The 17500-nt window shown below is 43.8% G+C and overlaps 2 protein-coding genes across 2 annotated transcripts in view; one reads left to right on the top strand and one right to left on the bottom strand.

Moving 5' to 3' along the window:
* LOC308379179 (arf-GAP with dual PH domain-containing protein 1-like) overlaps positions 1–3990 on the top strand; it is a gene marked incomplete at both ends in the record, with an annotated part of 24862 nt that extends 20872 nt beyond the window's left edge. The window contains 5 exons of the mRNA XM_080856237.1: positions 1–76; positions 208–270; positions 1461–1532; positions 1876–2104; positions 3962–3990. The exon at positions 1–76 is cut by the window's left edge and continues 8 nt beyond it. Of these exons, the coding sequence (XP_080712363.1) occupies positions 1–76; positions 208–270; positions 1461–1532; positions 1876–2104; positions 3962–3990 (469 nt within the window). The remainder of the gene's footprint in view (positions 77–207; positions 271–1460; positions 1533–1875; positions 2105–3961) is intronic.
* A 3944-nt stretch (positions 3991–7934) lies between these two features.
* LOC308379328 (ras-related protein Rab-26-like) overlaps positions 7935–17500 on the bottom strand; it is a gene marked incomplete at both ends in the record, with an annotated part of 82673 nt that continues 73107 nt past the window's right edge. Inside the window, 3 exons of the mRNA XM_080856414.1 lie at positions 7935–8037; positions 8569–8645; positions 10813–10869. Of these exons, the coding sequence (XP_080712540.1) occupies positions 7935–8037; positions 8569–8645; positions 10813–10869 (237 nt within the window). The remainder of the gene's footprint in view (positions 8038–8568; positions 8646–10812; positions 10870–17500) is intronic.

Here is a 17500-nt window from a genome sequence, read left to right on the forward strand (position 1 = left end):
GGATTGGTTCAATGGCATCAGAGCTGCCAGGTACCACTATCTACAGGTGGCTTACCCTGGAGCACATGACACTGATGTGAGTTTCTCTCTCTCCCTCCCTCTCTCTCACACACACACACACACACACACACACACACACACACACACACACACACACATACACGCAGGTGTTCTTATTTCTTGTCACAATGTTCCTTATCCTGGCAGCTGGTGCCAAAGCTGAGCCGAAACTACATAAAGGAAGGTTACATGGAGAAGACTGGTCCGAAGGTAAGCCCTTACACTCCTTCATGTGTGCACATCTGTCTCTCGTGTCTCTAGTGTCTCTGGTGTCTCTAGTGTCTCTGGTGTCTCTAGTGTCTCTAGTGTCTCTAGTGTCTCTGGTGTCTCTGGTGTCTCTGGTGTCTCTGGTGTATCTGGTGTCTCTAGTGTCTCTAGTGTCTCTGGTGTCTCTGGTGTCTCTGGTGTCTCTAGTGTCTCTACTGTCTCTACTGTCTCTGGTGTCTCTAGTGTCTCTGGTGTCTCTGGTGTCTCTACTGTCTCTGGTGTCTCTAGTGTCTCTGATGTCTCTATTGTCTCTACTGTCTCTGGTGTCTCTGGTGTCTCTAGTGTCTCTAGTGTCTCTGGTGTCTCGTGTGTCTCTGGAGTCTGCTGACGTGCTCTCTAGTGTCTCTGGTGTCTCTAGTGTCTCTGGTGTCTCTGGTGTCTCTGGTGTCTCTAGTGTCTCTAGTGTCTCTACTGTCTCTGGTGTCTCTAGTGTCTCTGATGTCTCTATTGTCTCTACTGTCTCTGGTGTCTCTGGTGTCTCTAGTGTCTCTAGTGTCTCTGGTGTCTCGTGTGTCTCGTGTGTCTCGTGTGTCTCTGGAGTCTGCTGACGTGCTCTCTAGTGTCTCTGGTGTCTCTAGTGTCTCTGGTGTCTTTAGTGTCTCTGGTGTCTCTGGTGTCTTTGGTGTGTCTGGTGTCTCTGGTGTCTCTGATGTCTCTAGTGTCTCTGGTGTACCTAGTGTCTCTAGTGTCTCTGGTGTCTCTGGTGTCTCGGGTATCTCTGGTGTCTCTGATGTCTCTAGTGTCTCTGGTGTCTCGGGTGTCTCTGGTGTACCTAGTGTCTCTAGTGTCTCTAGTGTCTCTGGTGTCTCTGGTGTCTCTGGTGTCTCTGGTGTCTCTAGTGTCTCTGGTGTCTTTAGTGTCTCTGGTGTCTCTAGTGTCTCTGGTGTCTCGGGTGTCTCTGGTGTCTCTGGTATCTCTGGTGTCTCTGATGTCTCTAGTGTCTCTGGTGTCTCTGATGTCTCTAGTGTCTCTAGTGTCTCTGGTGTCTCTGGTATCTCTGGTGTCTCTGATGTCTCTAGTGTTTCTAGTGTCTCTGGTGTCTCTAGTGTCTCTGGTGTCTCTGGTGTCTTCAGTGTCTCGGGTGTCTACTGACCTGCTCTCTGACCTCTGACCTTCACACTCTCTCTGTCCAGCACACAGAGGGCTTTAAGAAGCGCTGGTTCACGATGGACGACAGAAGACTGATGTATTTCAAAGATCCCCTGGTAAGCGAGTGTCAGAATCAGTATGTACAGTACTGTGTATGTATGTATGTGTAGGTGTGTATGTGTGTATGTAGGCTATGTGAAGGTGTGTTTGTATGTGTAAGTATGTATGTGTGTGTAGGTGTGTAGGTGTCTGTGCAAAGCTACACTAGTGAGTAGACCTATGGAAGAGAATGTGTCCTAAAGCTGTGACCTTCAAACTATACATTACAAGTTTGTACCCAAGTGATGTCTATATGTATTGGTTAAAAGTATGACCATGTGACTATCTCTCTCTCTCTCTCTCTCTCTCCTCTCTGTCTGTCTACCTCTTTCCTCTCTCTTCCTCTCTCTCGTGCCACAGGATGCGTATGCTCGTGGTGAGGTCTTTATTGGTAGTAAGGAGAATAGTTACACCGTCCTGCCTGGTCTACCTCCATCCATCCAGGGCCATCACTGGCAGTTTGGCATCACCATAGTAACCCCCGACCGTAAGTTTCTGTGTGTCTGCGAGACGGAGGTGGATCAGCAGGACTGGATTGCGGCGTTTCAGAAGGTGGTGCACCGGCCAATGTTACCCCAGGAGTACGCAGGTAAGCGCATTTCTCGGTTCCCACGCAGATCACTGTTTCAGGAGGGGAAGGAGGAACAGCGTGAGAATCAAGTCAAGTCAACTCAAACTTTTATCGTCACTTCCGCATGTGCGTGCGTCACAGAGAGCAAGATTCTGTTTCACAAGGACCACAGCGCCACACAGTAACACAAATAACACACAGTCGATATAAAAAGTACTAGGGCAAGTGAAGACAAATACTTGATTAAGGACTATTCTATATACAGAAAAGAGACTTCTAAGTGACTGTGCAGAGCTAACAGTGGATTAAGGACTAAAAGGATTATGATCAGATAAACGATAACTTTAACAACTGTTATAACAATATGAGCGTCCACACTGACCAATGATAAGGAAAGCTTCTTAGAAATATCCATCATGTCTTAATGTGATACCTTGAAAAATCGATCGATGCTGATTGTCTGTCAGTGTTTCTATGAATCTGAATCACAATCCCGGACAAAATTGCTCTGAAAATGTTGCTCAATTCTATCGTGCTTCATGCCGTTATTGTTATAGTGCATGGTGTGTCCGTTGCCATTCTTATAAGAATCTATCTATAAATCCAGAAATCTCTGTGTGTGGGTGTGTGTGTCAGTCTGTCTAGGGCGTATCTCCCTGACGGTAGATACGTTAGTTATGAGATTTCTCATGTAGCTTACGCATGTCATGAACCTGTGCATCCTTGATTTTGAAGATTTTTGAATTTATAGTTCGCGAGATATTTGTATTTTACCGTTTCCCGTAGCCACTAATGGGTTATCGTTTCCCGTCCCGTCGGCACTACGGGTAGTGACGTCACAATCAAACAATCTATCTATAAATCCAGGAATCTCTGTGTGTGGGTGTGTGTGTGTGTTAGTGTCAGTCTGTCTAGGGCGTATCTCCCTGACGGTAGATACGTTAGTTATGATATTTCGCATGTAGCTTACGCATGTCATGAACCTGTGCATCCTTGAGTTTGAAGATTTTTGAATTTATAGTTCGCGAGATATTTGTATTTTACCGTTTCCCATAGGAAACAATGGGTTATCGTTTCCCGTCCCGTCGGCACTATGGGTAGTGACGTCACAGTCAAACAATATACGGGTAGTAACTATCCTGCCTTCACTCAAAGTTCAGAATACAGTTGGATAGAGGAGGTGAGGTCCGCATTCAAATTCTTCTTGGTGAACAGATACAGACTTTTGCTCAGGTAATCTTAAGACAGTGATTGATTTGACCTATTTGTTTATTTTTAAGCTTCTTTATATTAAGTTTCAAAGTAATGTAGCTTACGCATGTCATGAACCTGTGCATCCTTGATTTTGAAGATTTTTGAATTCATAGTTCGCGAGATATTTGTATTTTACCGTTTGCCTTACGGTGCAAACCCATCACCGTTGTAGCGGTGTAGTACTCCACTCTTGCGTTGTGATTTTGATTGGCACCCAGCCTTTTATTCATACACTCTGACAGGTTTAATGAACACAGAGCAAAGGCGATCACACACAGTATCTTCCGAATGACAGCCTCTCCCAGCCAGGGTAAATGCAGACTGAGGTTTATAATATTGCAATAATGAGAAAACAAAGTACAAACGAATTACAACAGATACATCGGGACACTTTTTTGTGAATGATGTCATAGTCATAGAACAGTCGTCGTCATAGATGTTACCCCCCCAGGGCACTGCACTAGTCTATATAACAATAGTTATAACAGTTATCATTATAATGTGGGGCCTTAACTGTGAATATTTTAATAAGTGGAATTGAATTTTTTTTTTGCCTCGGCTACCCTAAGTCATGTGTTTTCATTAACTAATCTGAATGTAATGTGTTGTTTATGTCTGCAGTGGAGGCGCACTTCAAGCATAAGCCCTGAGGGGGGCGCTGTTTGCCTATGTTGGGAGAGAGTTGCACGACCCAGGAGGGACCATAGTGATCCGTGTCTGAGAGAGAGGTCAATGCAGACGGACCTCTGTGACCTTAGAGGGGAGAAGCTGGATCTGAGTGACAGGATCTTTCTCACTGCATACGCCTGTACCTGTGATGGTGTACCAATACCATACACACCCATCACTCTCTCTTCGCCATCCATCACTTTATATCGCCACCCCCCCCCCCCCTCTCTCTTACACACACAAACACACACACTCACACACACACACACACACACACACACACACACACACACACACAAACACAGAGATCACGTTACACTGAATCCGAAGAGCCTGAAGAGTCTTGAGCTCTTGAGCTCTTGATCTAATGGCGAACATCACCTTTTGCGCACACTGACTTACAGTGATCCCAGCTCTCATTAAAAAAAAAACAAGCAAGGTCATCCACTACATCTGATGATCTACTGCATCCAGTGAAGGATTTTGTGACATAACACAAATCATAGGTAACCATCAGAAATAAACTCATGTTGAATCTAGATTAAAAATAAAAATAATAATGTTAGAATTTGAGTTCTCACCATATAACCATAGTGTCAAGAACATCTAAATAACTGGAAATGAGGTCCATAACCCATACAAGCATTCGCTCTTGGAGTATGACCTTCGCATCATCACATCGACCTCAGTGTTTGACTTTACAGCTCAGATGGAAGTCTTAGCCTGAAAAGGCCCCATTTCCCTCTGGTGCTGCTGCTGCTACAGGAGCCCTATCAAGTGGACAAGGGTGCAGTTTGGAACATTGTCCTCATTGTGATGTTACAATGCCTGCCTGTGCTCGAGGAACTCTCCGCTCTGCTTTTCTCTTCAGCGGGAATAGGAAACCATGTTCCCGTGGAGTTGTACTTGTCAGTCATCTAATTATCAAAGAAGGGTTTTCATTGTTATTTATTTATGCGCGAACTGTTACTGGCCAGCAAACAGTAGACTTTGTGGCTGGAGACAAACAGACGGAGAATCTTAGAATCTTCTGTGGACTTTCTGCCATCTGCTTGTGAAGGTGTCTGATGCTTAGAACATGACAACGGCAGTGTATGAAGCATAGAACATGTATTAACCGAGCTCGACAAGAAGTCCTTCAGGTGTGGAGCACTTTAGGAGCCTGGTCAACACTTAAAGCAGAGGTGGTTAGTGAGTCAGCTTTACTTATCCAACCTGCTGGTTGGTGTAGTCAGCATTAATGGCACTGATGAATGCTCTTTCACGTTTTCACCTGATGTTTAATGTTAACAGTTTCAATTTCAGGTGTCATTTCAACAGTCTCTTTCAGTGGCGGTCCTAACATGTATTGGTTAAACCGCCGTTCAGCAAATAAAAATGTGGTGCCGATTCTGTATTGTTATAGATATTATGAATGAATTGCGAGCGGGAAGAAACTGATGTGTGTGCAGGAGCGGGAGGAAATCAGGGCCTGAGGTCAGCCCACCTCCGCCATAGACATATATATATATATATATCACTCCGACCGTCCTCATCTCGTACATCTGAGTGGGGGACCTCCTCAGGCAGTAGCCTGTCTAGCTTACGGTGACATATCATTGACGTGATGTGCAAATTAGCGATAGAAAACAGATTTTTTGTGTGTGGGCGCCTGCCTATGTTTCCAAAACTTCGACACTCTCTTTCTCATCCAGCCCAATTGGTGAACATTTCCCTGTTTCTCTTTTGGCCCACTAGGGGGCTATAGAAGCAAAGGTTTGTTAAGATTTCAGTGGCAATCTCATTTCATGTTCAACCTCATCATGAAACGGAATATTAGATTTGAGTTCAACCTTTGAGTTTAAGAAGTTATAGGCATTACTGTGTTGACAACTGGAGTTCTCATTCCAACCAAAATAAAAGACTACCCATGGTGTACTTTTTTGTTAGAGTGGCATTAAAACTTTATTTAAGATGAAAATCACTGTACATTGAAGAAGTGGAAAAATGGCTCACGCAGGCAATGGCACAAGCTCTAGATTTACATGGCTGGCAAAACATCACTGAACTGAACTGAACTGCAAAAACGAGAATGAACAGACTCAGTGTTAGTCATGTTAATCATGCTAACAGTTCTTCTCTAACTAATCTCTAATGTCTACATAAGGCAAGCACATGGAAACAAAAGCATTACTTCTCTACTGAAGGTAAATATATGTTAATGTTGCATTACGTTAGATAAGAAGAATTGCTCTACTAAAAGGGATGTCTTCCATGTTTCTGAGATGAAGGAAACAATATTGTACAGGAAAAAACAAACAGAACAGATTCAGAGCTATTGCCATGACATAAGTATTCATTATTGACAGAGATTTGTCAGAATTCACCTGTACATCACATTACACATCATTATAGAAAATGAACAGTCTATGGCACAATTTTGTTCTTGCTTTTCCACTAAAGGTCTATATGCTCTGGACGTCTGATATTACAGCAGTTAATGCTTTTGCACTACCAGAGCTCTACAAGTCAACACACTTAATGCCCCTTCATCATTAGGAATCATAAAATACCAGTCTACTAACAAGAAGACATCAAAAAAGATTAACGACTTTACACATCTCTCTCTAAAATAAGGATTTTTTTCAATCTATCAATTTACATGATTTGAAACCTCAGCCTATAGGTGTTTTTTTATGCGTGCTCTGCAGTCTGTGAGCAAAGAGACTGTGGTCTGTGGGCAATAATATGTTTCTTTTGTGTGTGTGTGTGTTTGTGTGAGAGGTGGGATAGGGGTTTATGTGTGTGTATTTGTGTGTGTGTGTGAGAGAGGTGGGATATGTGTTCCTGTGTGTGTGTAAGAGAGGTGTGATAGGTGTGTGTGTGTGTGTGTGTGTGTGAGAGAGGTGGGATAGGTGTTTCTGTTGTGTGTGTGTGTGTGTGTGTGTGTGTGAGAGGTGGGATAGGTGTTTGTGTGTGTTTGTGTGTGTGTGTGTGTGTGTGTGTGTGTGTGAGGTGGGATAGGTGTTTGTGTGTGTTTGTGTGTGTGTGTGTGTGTGTGTGTGTGTGTGAGAGAGGTGGGATAGGTGTTTCTGTGTGTTTGTGTGTGTGTGAGAGAGGTGGGATAGGTGTTTCTGTTGTGTGTGTGTGTGTGTGTGTGTGTGAGAGGTGGGATAGGTGTTTCTGTGTGTTTGTGTGTGTGTGTGTGTGTGAGAGAGGTGGGATAGGTGTTTCTGTTGTGTGTGTGTGTGTGTGTGTGAGTGAGAGAGGTGGGATAGGTGTTTCTGTTGTGTGTGTGTGTGTGAGAGAGAAAGGTGGGACAGGTGTTTCTGTTGTGTGTGTGTGTGTGCGTTTGTGTGAGGTGGGATAGGTGTGGTGTTTCTGGTGCACTTGAAGTGATGTGAACTGGCTGTTATTTACACACACATGTGAAACACTGTAATTGGAACGGATGGACTTCAGATGCTTGACTATTTGAGGTAATGAAGCGTATTGTCATTCTGACGCAGTTGTTGCCTAATGCACCTGGAACAGACATAAATAAATAAGGTATTCACGTGGAATCAGACAGGTTGTGAGGAGATTACACACTGAAGTCAGTAAGTGTGTGTGTGTGTGTCTCATATAAACAGCATGAGAGGAACTGTGTTTGTGTGTGTGTGTGTGGGGAAAAGGGGTTGGCCGCATGCCATAGACTATTTGAGAGTTGGGTTACATTCACAGTTGCAGTAGGAGGTGGGTCAGTACTGGCCCCATCACACTCACACTCACACACACACACACACACACACACGCACGCACACACACACACACACACACGCACGCACACACACACACACACACACACACACAGACACACACACACACACACACACACACACACACACACACACACACACACACACACACACACACACACATAAACACACACACACACACACACCCTTCAAGTCCTGCAGCAACCTGCAGTCCTCATCTCCTGGTTGACGTACGCCTGCAGCTGGAACTTGGACTCATCTGGACCCTTCATGCTCCGGTGTTTCAGCTCCCTGCACACAGACAGGAGAGGACCAGGAGGGGGGGGGGGGGGGGTGGTGACCATGACGATGGAAGGATGAATGAAGGGGATGAGCAGAGAGAGAGAACAGAATTAATAACAGGATGAATGAATGGGGGACGTGTGGCAAGCCTGAGAGGGAGATAAGAGGAGAGAGAGATAATGCAGTCGCCACGCCGTCTCAGGACGCCATTGTTTACCCTGTGCTTATCTCTCAAAGCAGGACAGTGCGTCTTCTCCCCTCCTTAGCACTGAATGCAACCAGCAGTTTAGTCTTTCAAACAAACATTGACCAGACTTAATTGTATCTTGATGCTGATTCTTTTAATGGAGAAAGGTCATTCACTGGTCAAAGGTTAGCCTAACAACCCAAGCATCAATGTCTTAGGTTACATCCTAAGCGTATTCCTTTTACTTTGAGCAGTTACAGTGTACAGGAACCATTGAGCAGCTACAGTGGACAGGCACCTTTTAGATCATTACATTAGACAAGCATTGCTCTGTCTAGATGGCGCTCACTCACTTAGCAATGGCGGTGAAAGCCAGCTCCACATTCAACCCAGACCGAGCGCTGGTCTCCATGAAGGGCACCCCGAATTCCTGCAGGGGTGAAAGCACACGTCCACAAATCAGAATCAGAATCAAAATCAGAATCAGAATCAGGCTTTATTGGCCAAGTACGTTTGCACAGACAAGGAATTTGACTTGGTAAAGTTGCTCTCAGTGTGCTTACACAATACAACACAAACAGCAGGCTACTGTAAGTGTAACACTGTTTTAGAACTACACAGGTAGAAATGACATCAGCGGGCGAGTGTTCCGTGCTGTTTTGTCTGATTGAAACCAGGCGGCAGTGGTTTGGGCTATGGATCCCACTGCAGGATGAGGCAGACTTCTGTAAACTACAATCTCGGAAAGGTACTCCTTTTTGGATTAGTATTCCAATTACTATTTATTACTATTCTGAGATATAATTACTATTCTGAGAAATAAATCCAACTCTCCCACTGACTTATAAATCATTTTGGACCATTTTCTAGTTATTAGCATGTTCAGTGCTTGGCAAAACAACTGTGCTATGCACATGTGCTAAGTTAACACTGTAGGTTAATAGTCATGAAGATGGATTGCATTGCTTTTGGGGGATGGTAAGGAGAGGATGCAGATATGACTTGCGAGCTTTGAACTAATAGACTGTACAGTTCTTTTGCATGCAATACCTCACACAATGCAAATCGTCTACGGGGATATTAACCTACAGTATAAGGCTTTCAATGAGCAGACACAAAGTATAACTATGAGACTTCCTGATCTGTTGTGATGGTTTTTAGGGTTCATTTTAATATGTATTAAACTTTAATATGCTGTAGTAAATCTGTTTGTTCTTCAATTCCCCTTTGAGTGGACCTGATGCTGCAGCTCCCAGTGAGCGTGTTCCAGTGTGTGTGTTTGTGTGTGTGTGTGTGTGTGTGTGTTTGTTTGTGTGTGTGTGTGTGTGTGTGTTTGGGTGTGTGTGTGTGTGTATCTGTGTGTGTCTGTGTGTGTGTGTATCTGTGTGTGTCTGTGTGTGTGTGTTGGTGTGTGTGTGTGTGTGTGTGTGTGTGTGTGTGTGTGTGTGTGTGTATCTGTGTGTGTCTGTGTGTGTGTGTCTGTGTGTGTGTGTGTATATTTGTATCTGTGTGTGTCTTTGTGTGTGTGTGTGTGTGTTTGTGCATCTGTCTGGCCTCATCAGTTTGTAAATGTAAGCTGAGGGTGTTGTCTCGGTTTTTAAGAATGAATTTGTCTGCGCTTCCAGCTGTGTGAGGATGCTGTCTGAACTTTTTAAATAAATGAACTTAGTCAAGAGACGGAGAGAGGGAGAGAGAGAGAGAGAAAGAGAGACAGAGAGACAGAGAGAGAGAGAGGGAGAGAGAAAGAGAGACAGAGAGACAGAGAGAGAGAGAGAGAGAGAGAGAGAGAGAAAACGATAGAAATAGAGGAGAACATGTGTGTCTGTGTATATGCATCTGTGTGCCTGTTTGTGTGTGTGTGTATGCATGTGTGTGCATATTTGTGTGATTAAAATTTTAAATCTTACACATCCCCCTCTTCCATAATGTTTGTGCCACTACAATGCCCCTGTCAGCATACAGACACACACACACACACACACACACACACACACACACACACACACACACACACACACACACACACACTATGACAAGTAACCGCATAGATTGAAATAACAAAATATGGACATTAATATACTACTTCCAGATCATAAATCTGACAACAAAACTATTAACTCCAAAAGGGCAGATGGTGCATTTTCACAGAGGAAATCAATAGCAATTTGGCTGGGTAAAGAGTCAAACGGAGAATGTAGAGAGACACACCAATGCACACACACACACACACACACACACACACACACACACACACACACACACACACACACACACACACACACACACACACACACACACACACACACACACACACACACACACACACACACACACACACACACACACACACACACACACACACACACACACACACACACCAAAAACAAACACACACACACAAACAATGCATTGATAGGCAGTACTTCAGCAAAGAAAAATGGATGTTATCATCTTTAAAAATGATGGCATCAAGAACAGCTGAAGTGGCTAACTCAGTTTTTTGGGAACTTCGGCACAAGTCGGGTTAAAGCATAGTTAATTTGGTACGAGTGAAATGGATGGGCATGAGATCTGTCAGCTTAGCCTCGAAGACGCACCTTGGCCAGTTTCTCTCCATCTTCACGCTTCACCACTCGCTCCTGTGTGGAGTCAGCCTGCAGAGCAAAACACAGAAACACAAATCCCACGTCACACAGGCAGATGCCTAACTTGGAGACCCGCACGGCGAAGGCATTTTTACTGCAGTCAAAAACAGAAGAATTCGCTTCTCGCTGTGAACTTCTACGTCCACAAAACTTGCCATTAGTAAAAACAAAGTCAAATGTATGCATGTTTGGAAATGATTGTCAGAAAATGTTCACAGCTGTCTGAGGGAAAGAAGGAGAGAGATGATTGTCCAGTGTAGTGATTTCACCCAGTCATTCAAAAGTGTAGTGATTTCACCCAGTCATTCAAAAGTGTAGTGTTTTCACCCAATGTCTTTGAAAAGTGCAGTGTTTTCACCCAATGTCTTTGAAAAGTGTAGTGTTTTCACCCAAAGTGTTATGATGGCGCAGGTGTGGCTCTTGACTGCTTTTAAGTGGGAAGGAGTTTCAACCTCGCTTAGACAGAAATGGCATTTTGGAACACAACAAAATCATTAAAACAAAACTAAGTACTCAAAGTGTACTCAAAAACAAAGACTCTTATCTAATTATTGACAGTCAGAAAGAAGTGATAGATTGACAACAACTACACAGAATCGCTCCAACAGTCATAAAAGGCATGTTTCTATTATCAAAGACATAAGCTTCAAAATCCAATCCGGGCAAAAATAATCTCATTCTGGGCTCTGACAGTGAAGAGAGAGTGTGTACTTTAAACAATCAGCAAAAAAGTGTCTGCAGACACCGGACAACTGCTTTCCTCCCCTCAATTAACCAAGATGTACGTTTGGACCCTATGACACGTCTCTAAATACCTAAATATGAGGGTGTTTGCATCTCAACTTTTCAGGAGGAAGGAAGTTATAATAATAATAATAATAATAATAATAATAATAATAATACATTTTATTTTTAACGCACTTTTCATTCCAAAGAATCTCAGAGTGCTTACATATTAGAAATTAACTATAATAATACAATAACATTTAAAAAAATTTAATTGTTAACATAAGCATAACAGAAAAGATTTAACACAAGGCCAGAAATGCCTTCCTGAATAAAAAAGTTTTAAGTCCAGCTTTAAAGGAGTTTTTATGAGTGGGTGAAGGACCTTTACAATTTACAGGGAGGCCGGATAGTCTTCCTCAATTTGTGACGATTCGTCATCATCTCGTCATAGGGGAGGCATGTGGTCACTGCGTCCACACCAAGGGGGCGTCCATGGCGGAACAGAACCAGAGCCTGACGACCCAGATCGTGAGTAGATAGGATTTAGGTGAGCGGTTCGGTTAACCAACTAGGGGTCAAGGTCAAAGCGTTTCTTGTCATATGCGTTTTAAAGGTTTCCCTGTGCAGTGAATACCAGGAAAGATTAAATAAAATAAAATACATAAAATATATTCAATACACAATACCTACATACAGACAGTGGGGCAAATTTCCTCAGTCGATTTAAAGTACAGCCACTGTTTTCTTGACCTGCTTGGTGATGTTACATGTCCAGGTAAGGTCATCCCTGATGTGGACGCCCAGGAATTAAAAGTTGCTGACCCTCTCCACCTCAGACTCACAGATTTTCAGCGGTCACGGCAATCTGCTGTCCTTCCTCATCTCCACCATCATCTCTTTAGTCTTATCTGTGTTGAGAGATTATTAGCTGTAATTAATGAAGAGCAGTCTGATGTAAGCATCTTTGTTTTCCAGGGGGGGCAGGGCTATATGCAGAGCTGCAGAGATAACGCTCAGAGATGGCGTCCTGAGGTAGTATCCTGAGTAAGCGTTCAGAGATAGCGCTCAGAGATGGCGTCCTGAGGTAGTGTCCTGAGTTAGCGCTCAGAGATAGCGCTCAGAGATGGCGTCCTGAGGTAGTGTCCTGAGTTAGCGCTCAGAGATAGCGCTCAGAGATGGCGTCCTGAGGTAGTGTCCTGAGTTAGCGCTCAGAGATAGCGCTCAGAGATGGCGTCCTGAGATAGCGTCCTGAGATAGCAAACGCAGTGGATAGGATAGACAGACAGACAGACAGACAGACAGACACACACACACACACACACACACACACACACACACACACACACACACACACACACACACACACACACACAGACACACACACACAGACGCACGCACACACACACACACACACACACACACACACACACACACAGGTTGGCAGGGCCCGCCCCGGGGAAGTCATCTGGGCCTGCTGCCTCGCTGGGGGTTGATTGTCCTCAGGGCTTTGTGTACATTAGCTGATGAGTGGGTCAGTGGGGGTTCTTGCACGTTCCGTGTGTGTGAACGCCTCCTCTGTGTGTCACTGTCGGAGGTCTCGAAGCTGGAATAGAATGTATTGAGCTGTTCCAGTAGGGAGATGATGGTGTTTGTTTATTTCCCTGGTGGTGCCTTCAAAGTTCGTGATCTGTTGTAGGCTTTGCCACATGTGCCTGGCATCAGCATCAGAGTAGCATCCTTCCATTTTGTACTCCCTATTTTCTCTCTGACTGTCTTCTGCTTTCTTGTCTCTCTCTCTGACTGTCTTCTGCTTTCTTGTCTCTCTGACTGTCTTGTCTCTCTGACTGTCTTCTGCTTTCTTGTCTCTCTGACTGTCTTGTCTCTCTGACTGTCTTCTGCTTTCTTGTCTCTCTGACTGTCTTGTCTCTCTGACTGTCTTCTGCTTTCTTGTCTCTCTGACTGTCTTGTCTCTCTGACTGTCTTCTGCTTTCTTGTCTCTCTGACTGTCTTCTGCTTTCTTGTCTCTCTGACTGTCTTCTGCTTTCTTGTCTCTCTGACTGTCTTCTGCTTTCTTGTCTCTCTGACTGTCTTCTGCTTTCTTGTCTCTCTGACTGTTTTTCTGCTTTCTTGTCTCTCTGACTGTCTTCTGCTTTTTTGTACCTCTGACTTTCTTCTGCTTTTTCATTGCCTGACATAAACGCAATAGAGCGTGCACACAGCATGTGTCCTACTTGACTGTTCTTCTGGTTTGGATATTTTGTGATATGCCTGTGACCATCCTGAGATTTGAGCTAAATGAACAGTCGTTATGTGATATGTCATGTTCAACAAATGACCAGTCACACCAATGAAAGCATATGGCTGAGGAACGCTGTCTTATCAGTCCAGTGGCTGACAGCATCATCAGTTTTGCTCTGCAAAAAGGAAATGACAATATTTTCTGGCAATTCTCCTGCCAAGTAGCTCTAAATCAGAAATACTTTCACTTCATGTACTCCACAAAGATTATCAGATTTAGAAGCTTAAAAAAAATACTTCCTCAAATATTTCCTTTTCACCTGTTCCATTGTCTGGATTCTAAGTTGTTAAAATCTGAAAAATCGGGTTATTAACGTAATGAAACTGGCTCGTGGACTTAAGGGACAAAGTTTATGATTTATATTTCAAGAGCAGTAAAAGTGTTAAAACTTTTATAGTCCCTCATGCTTGCTTTCATCTTCCCCCCTGCTCCTCCCTTCATCTTGAAACTTTCAACGTTCTCAGCGACTCTACGTACATCGGATCAGGCTCCACACTCTGTAACCTTGACTACAGGAGGAGGCCTAGAGGGCTTTCACTTACGTGAACACACACTCAGCTAATGAGCTAATAACAGTCTGAAGCTAGGAACCCTCAGCTCTTTATTTTTGTTTCACTGAACAGTAAATCTCACCCTTAGTTAGGGTTGTCTGCAGATAACAAGTCCCTTAACTCTAGACTCATTGTGGGTGGGCAGGGTCGGCCTTCAGCGGCTCAGAGAAAACTTTGCTTCCTGACCTGTGAGAACTTGCGACTGGTCTGTGAGAAAATGGCTGACAGGGGCTTCTTGTGTTCTTACCAGAGAGCCCACCTCTAATTAGTGCAAACACTGAGCTGAGTGGTGGTTAAATCCTATCTATTTAATTCTACAGGCTTAAAATAAATGCCTTCACACCACTCTCAAAGCTCGAGATGTGTGGGCCAGCATATGCATAAGTAGTTCTAGACTTCTAGAATCTTTATGACTTTGACCTCTTATAGTTGTTGGTTGCTCATTTAAGAAATCAGACAGGAACTCTTAACAAACTTGTGACTGTACTGTCAAATATCACAAAGGCAAACGACAGCCTATTCTAAATTAACCTAAATCTAATCTTAACCTAATCATTCTAAATTCACCCAATAACTTGCTTGCTTTGGTTGTGTGCGTTTTAGTTTCATCTGCTTTAACGAGTGAATTACTTAAAATCAGATCAGATTTATTCTAACCTTAAAGGCCACAGTTGTGCCTTTTACCCGAGTGTTGCCTGTTTTGTTTCCCCATCTCTCTCTATACGTTCCTTTTCTGTCTGAGAGTCTTGAGAGCTGCTTTCTGATACTGTATGGTAAAACAGCCTTAGTGCGTGTCACGTGTTGCACAGAGCGGCTGGAATCAGCGGTGTGTAGCCTGTTCTATCACCTCCAGCAGCCTCACTCAAACTCAGTCCTAATGAAATGTGTGTGGCGTGAGGCGTGCACTCTCAGGTGGGGAATAATACTAACGATGTTTTGGGATTAGTGACGCTCCACTGGCCTCTGTAATTATGGTGCTTATGTCTAAGAGGTGAGTACTGTATGTCCAGCCTGCAGGCGGGAACAGACCGAAGCTTGTCCTTACCTGTGCCAGTGCACCGTATGCCAGCGAGAGATGTTGTGTGAAGGATTTATCTTTTTGCATGTGACAAGCTGTGAGGTGAGAAGCAACTTTCAAACTTGTGAAAACATTGAAATACTGTGGGAAAGCCTGCATCTGCACCTAGAACCAAAGAAGAACTCACAAAACTGTCTGCGAAGTGAATGCTACTGGGAATCCTGCTGCAGCTGTTACTATAGTCTTTGTCTTCTAACCAGTGTAATTACACTATTGGGTTTTAAATGTCACAATGTCTGGATTAAATCGTTCTTTGTAATACAACAAATAAGTAAATGTTGGTTTGATATAAGCCACAAAAATCAAATTATGTTAGGATGTATATTTCTCTGATCAATCACAGCATAGGTTTCGACCCACTGTGACAGATCATTAGTGAAAGGTCCTTCCATACGTCAGTTTTTTAATGTTCAGAAAATCCATTCATCTCTGATTTATCGGTTGTGAATCTGTGTGAAAAGCAACAATCAAACTGTTTAAAGAAACTGGGACTGTATAAATTCTGTAGACATGTGTTTGCAAAACACGTAATACATTTATGAAGCGTTGAGGTTATAGATGTAAATGCACACAGTAATGTCTGAGCTAGAAATGAATTCACCTCACACATTCATATTCCATGAAAGAGGGCCTCACAAATTAGTACTTCATTTTCATTTACGCATCTGTGCCAGTAATCACGCAACAGTTACTGTGCACTCCCCTCCTCATATTGTAGTGTTTAAATGAAGTCAAGACTTCTCTTTGGCATCAACGTTATATTTAGAGACAGAGGTCAACTGACCCAGAATCAGAGGGCAAGGCTCAGTGACTTATACACAGGCACAGTTTACAGGGTAGGGGTGGACACAGCCAAGATGGAGGCCATGATCTTCTGGAAACAACTTGGAGCCAAACTTCATCCCAAGGCCATGTGCTTACAGCGGAACACAGCGGAAGAGCCCTTTGTGGGTAATTAAGGCTACGACTTTCAGGGTGTAGATGCACCTGGAGATAGCCCTGGAGATAGCCCTGGAGATAGCCCTGGCGGAGGTCTAGTTTTGAGGAGAACGGGGGACACGTGACGTTTCGTCCAAGCCGACAGTGAGGAGATGTGTCTCGAACGAGGACATCCAGCGGTTCCGTGGCATGGGTGGTTCCGCACGTAAACCCAGGAAGAGAGAGGGTGGTGGCAGAGAACAGTGAGCCATCTCTTTTATGTTGGAATAACGAACACCATAGGTGAAGGTCTAGTCGGAGCAAACTTCATTTAATCAACCACTGAACTCCCAGGTGACTCACATGAAAACATTAAACAGGATGAGGGCACGGCATTGTCACAGGGAGGCCAAACACAACACAACACCAGGATTCATCTCATCTTCTCCACTTATTAAAGAAGCGTCACTGGGGAAGCTATTTATTTCTTTGACCATGGCGACCATAATTGTGTTTTGTTTCTCCCCTGTTGTTATGTCTTCTGCTGAGATGAAAGGCAAACAGTGTCATTATTTTATAAATAAAATATATAAATATATAAGTCTTATTCGCTGGTAAAAGAAAGCCTGCTGTCTGCGCAGTAATATCTCATCTTTATTGGAAACATCCCTCACTGTTGATATTAAGTCTTTCGGAAATACACTGAATGTGATTTTGTATTATCACAATATTGAGATCCTGGCGGAAGCACGGTTTCTGTCTGGTTGCTGCCGACGTGGTGATGCATAACCTGTACAGGCTCGAACATTTATTAGCTAGCATTAAATCCCATTTCCTGCGGAGCCGCTGTTAACGCGCCCGCATCAAAAGACTGGCGTGAGGTTGTGATGAGTGCCAGGGGGTCCCTGCCAGGGAGGGGGAGTGAAACTAAAGAGAGAGAGAGTGAGAGTAAAGAGAAAGAGAAACTAGAGCGAAAGCGAGAGAGATTAAAGCGAGAGAGACTAAAGAGAGAGAGAGAGAGAGAGAGAGAGAGAGACAGAGAGGTGAAATGAGAAGAAGAAGGGA

This window comes from Sprattus sprattus (genome assembly GCF_963457725.1).
Source record: "Sprattus sprattus genome assembly, chromosome: 18".
NCBI classification, from domain to species: domain Eukaryota; kingdom Metazoa; phylum Chordata; class Actinopteri; order Clupeiformes; family Clupeidae; genus Sprattus; species Sprattus sprattus.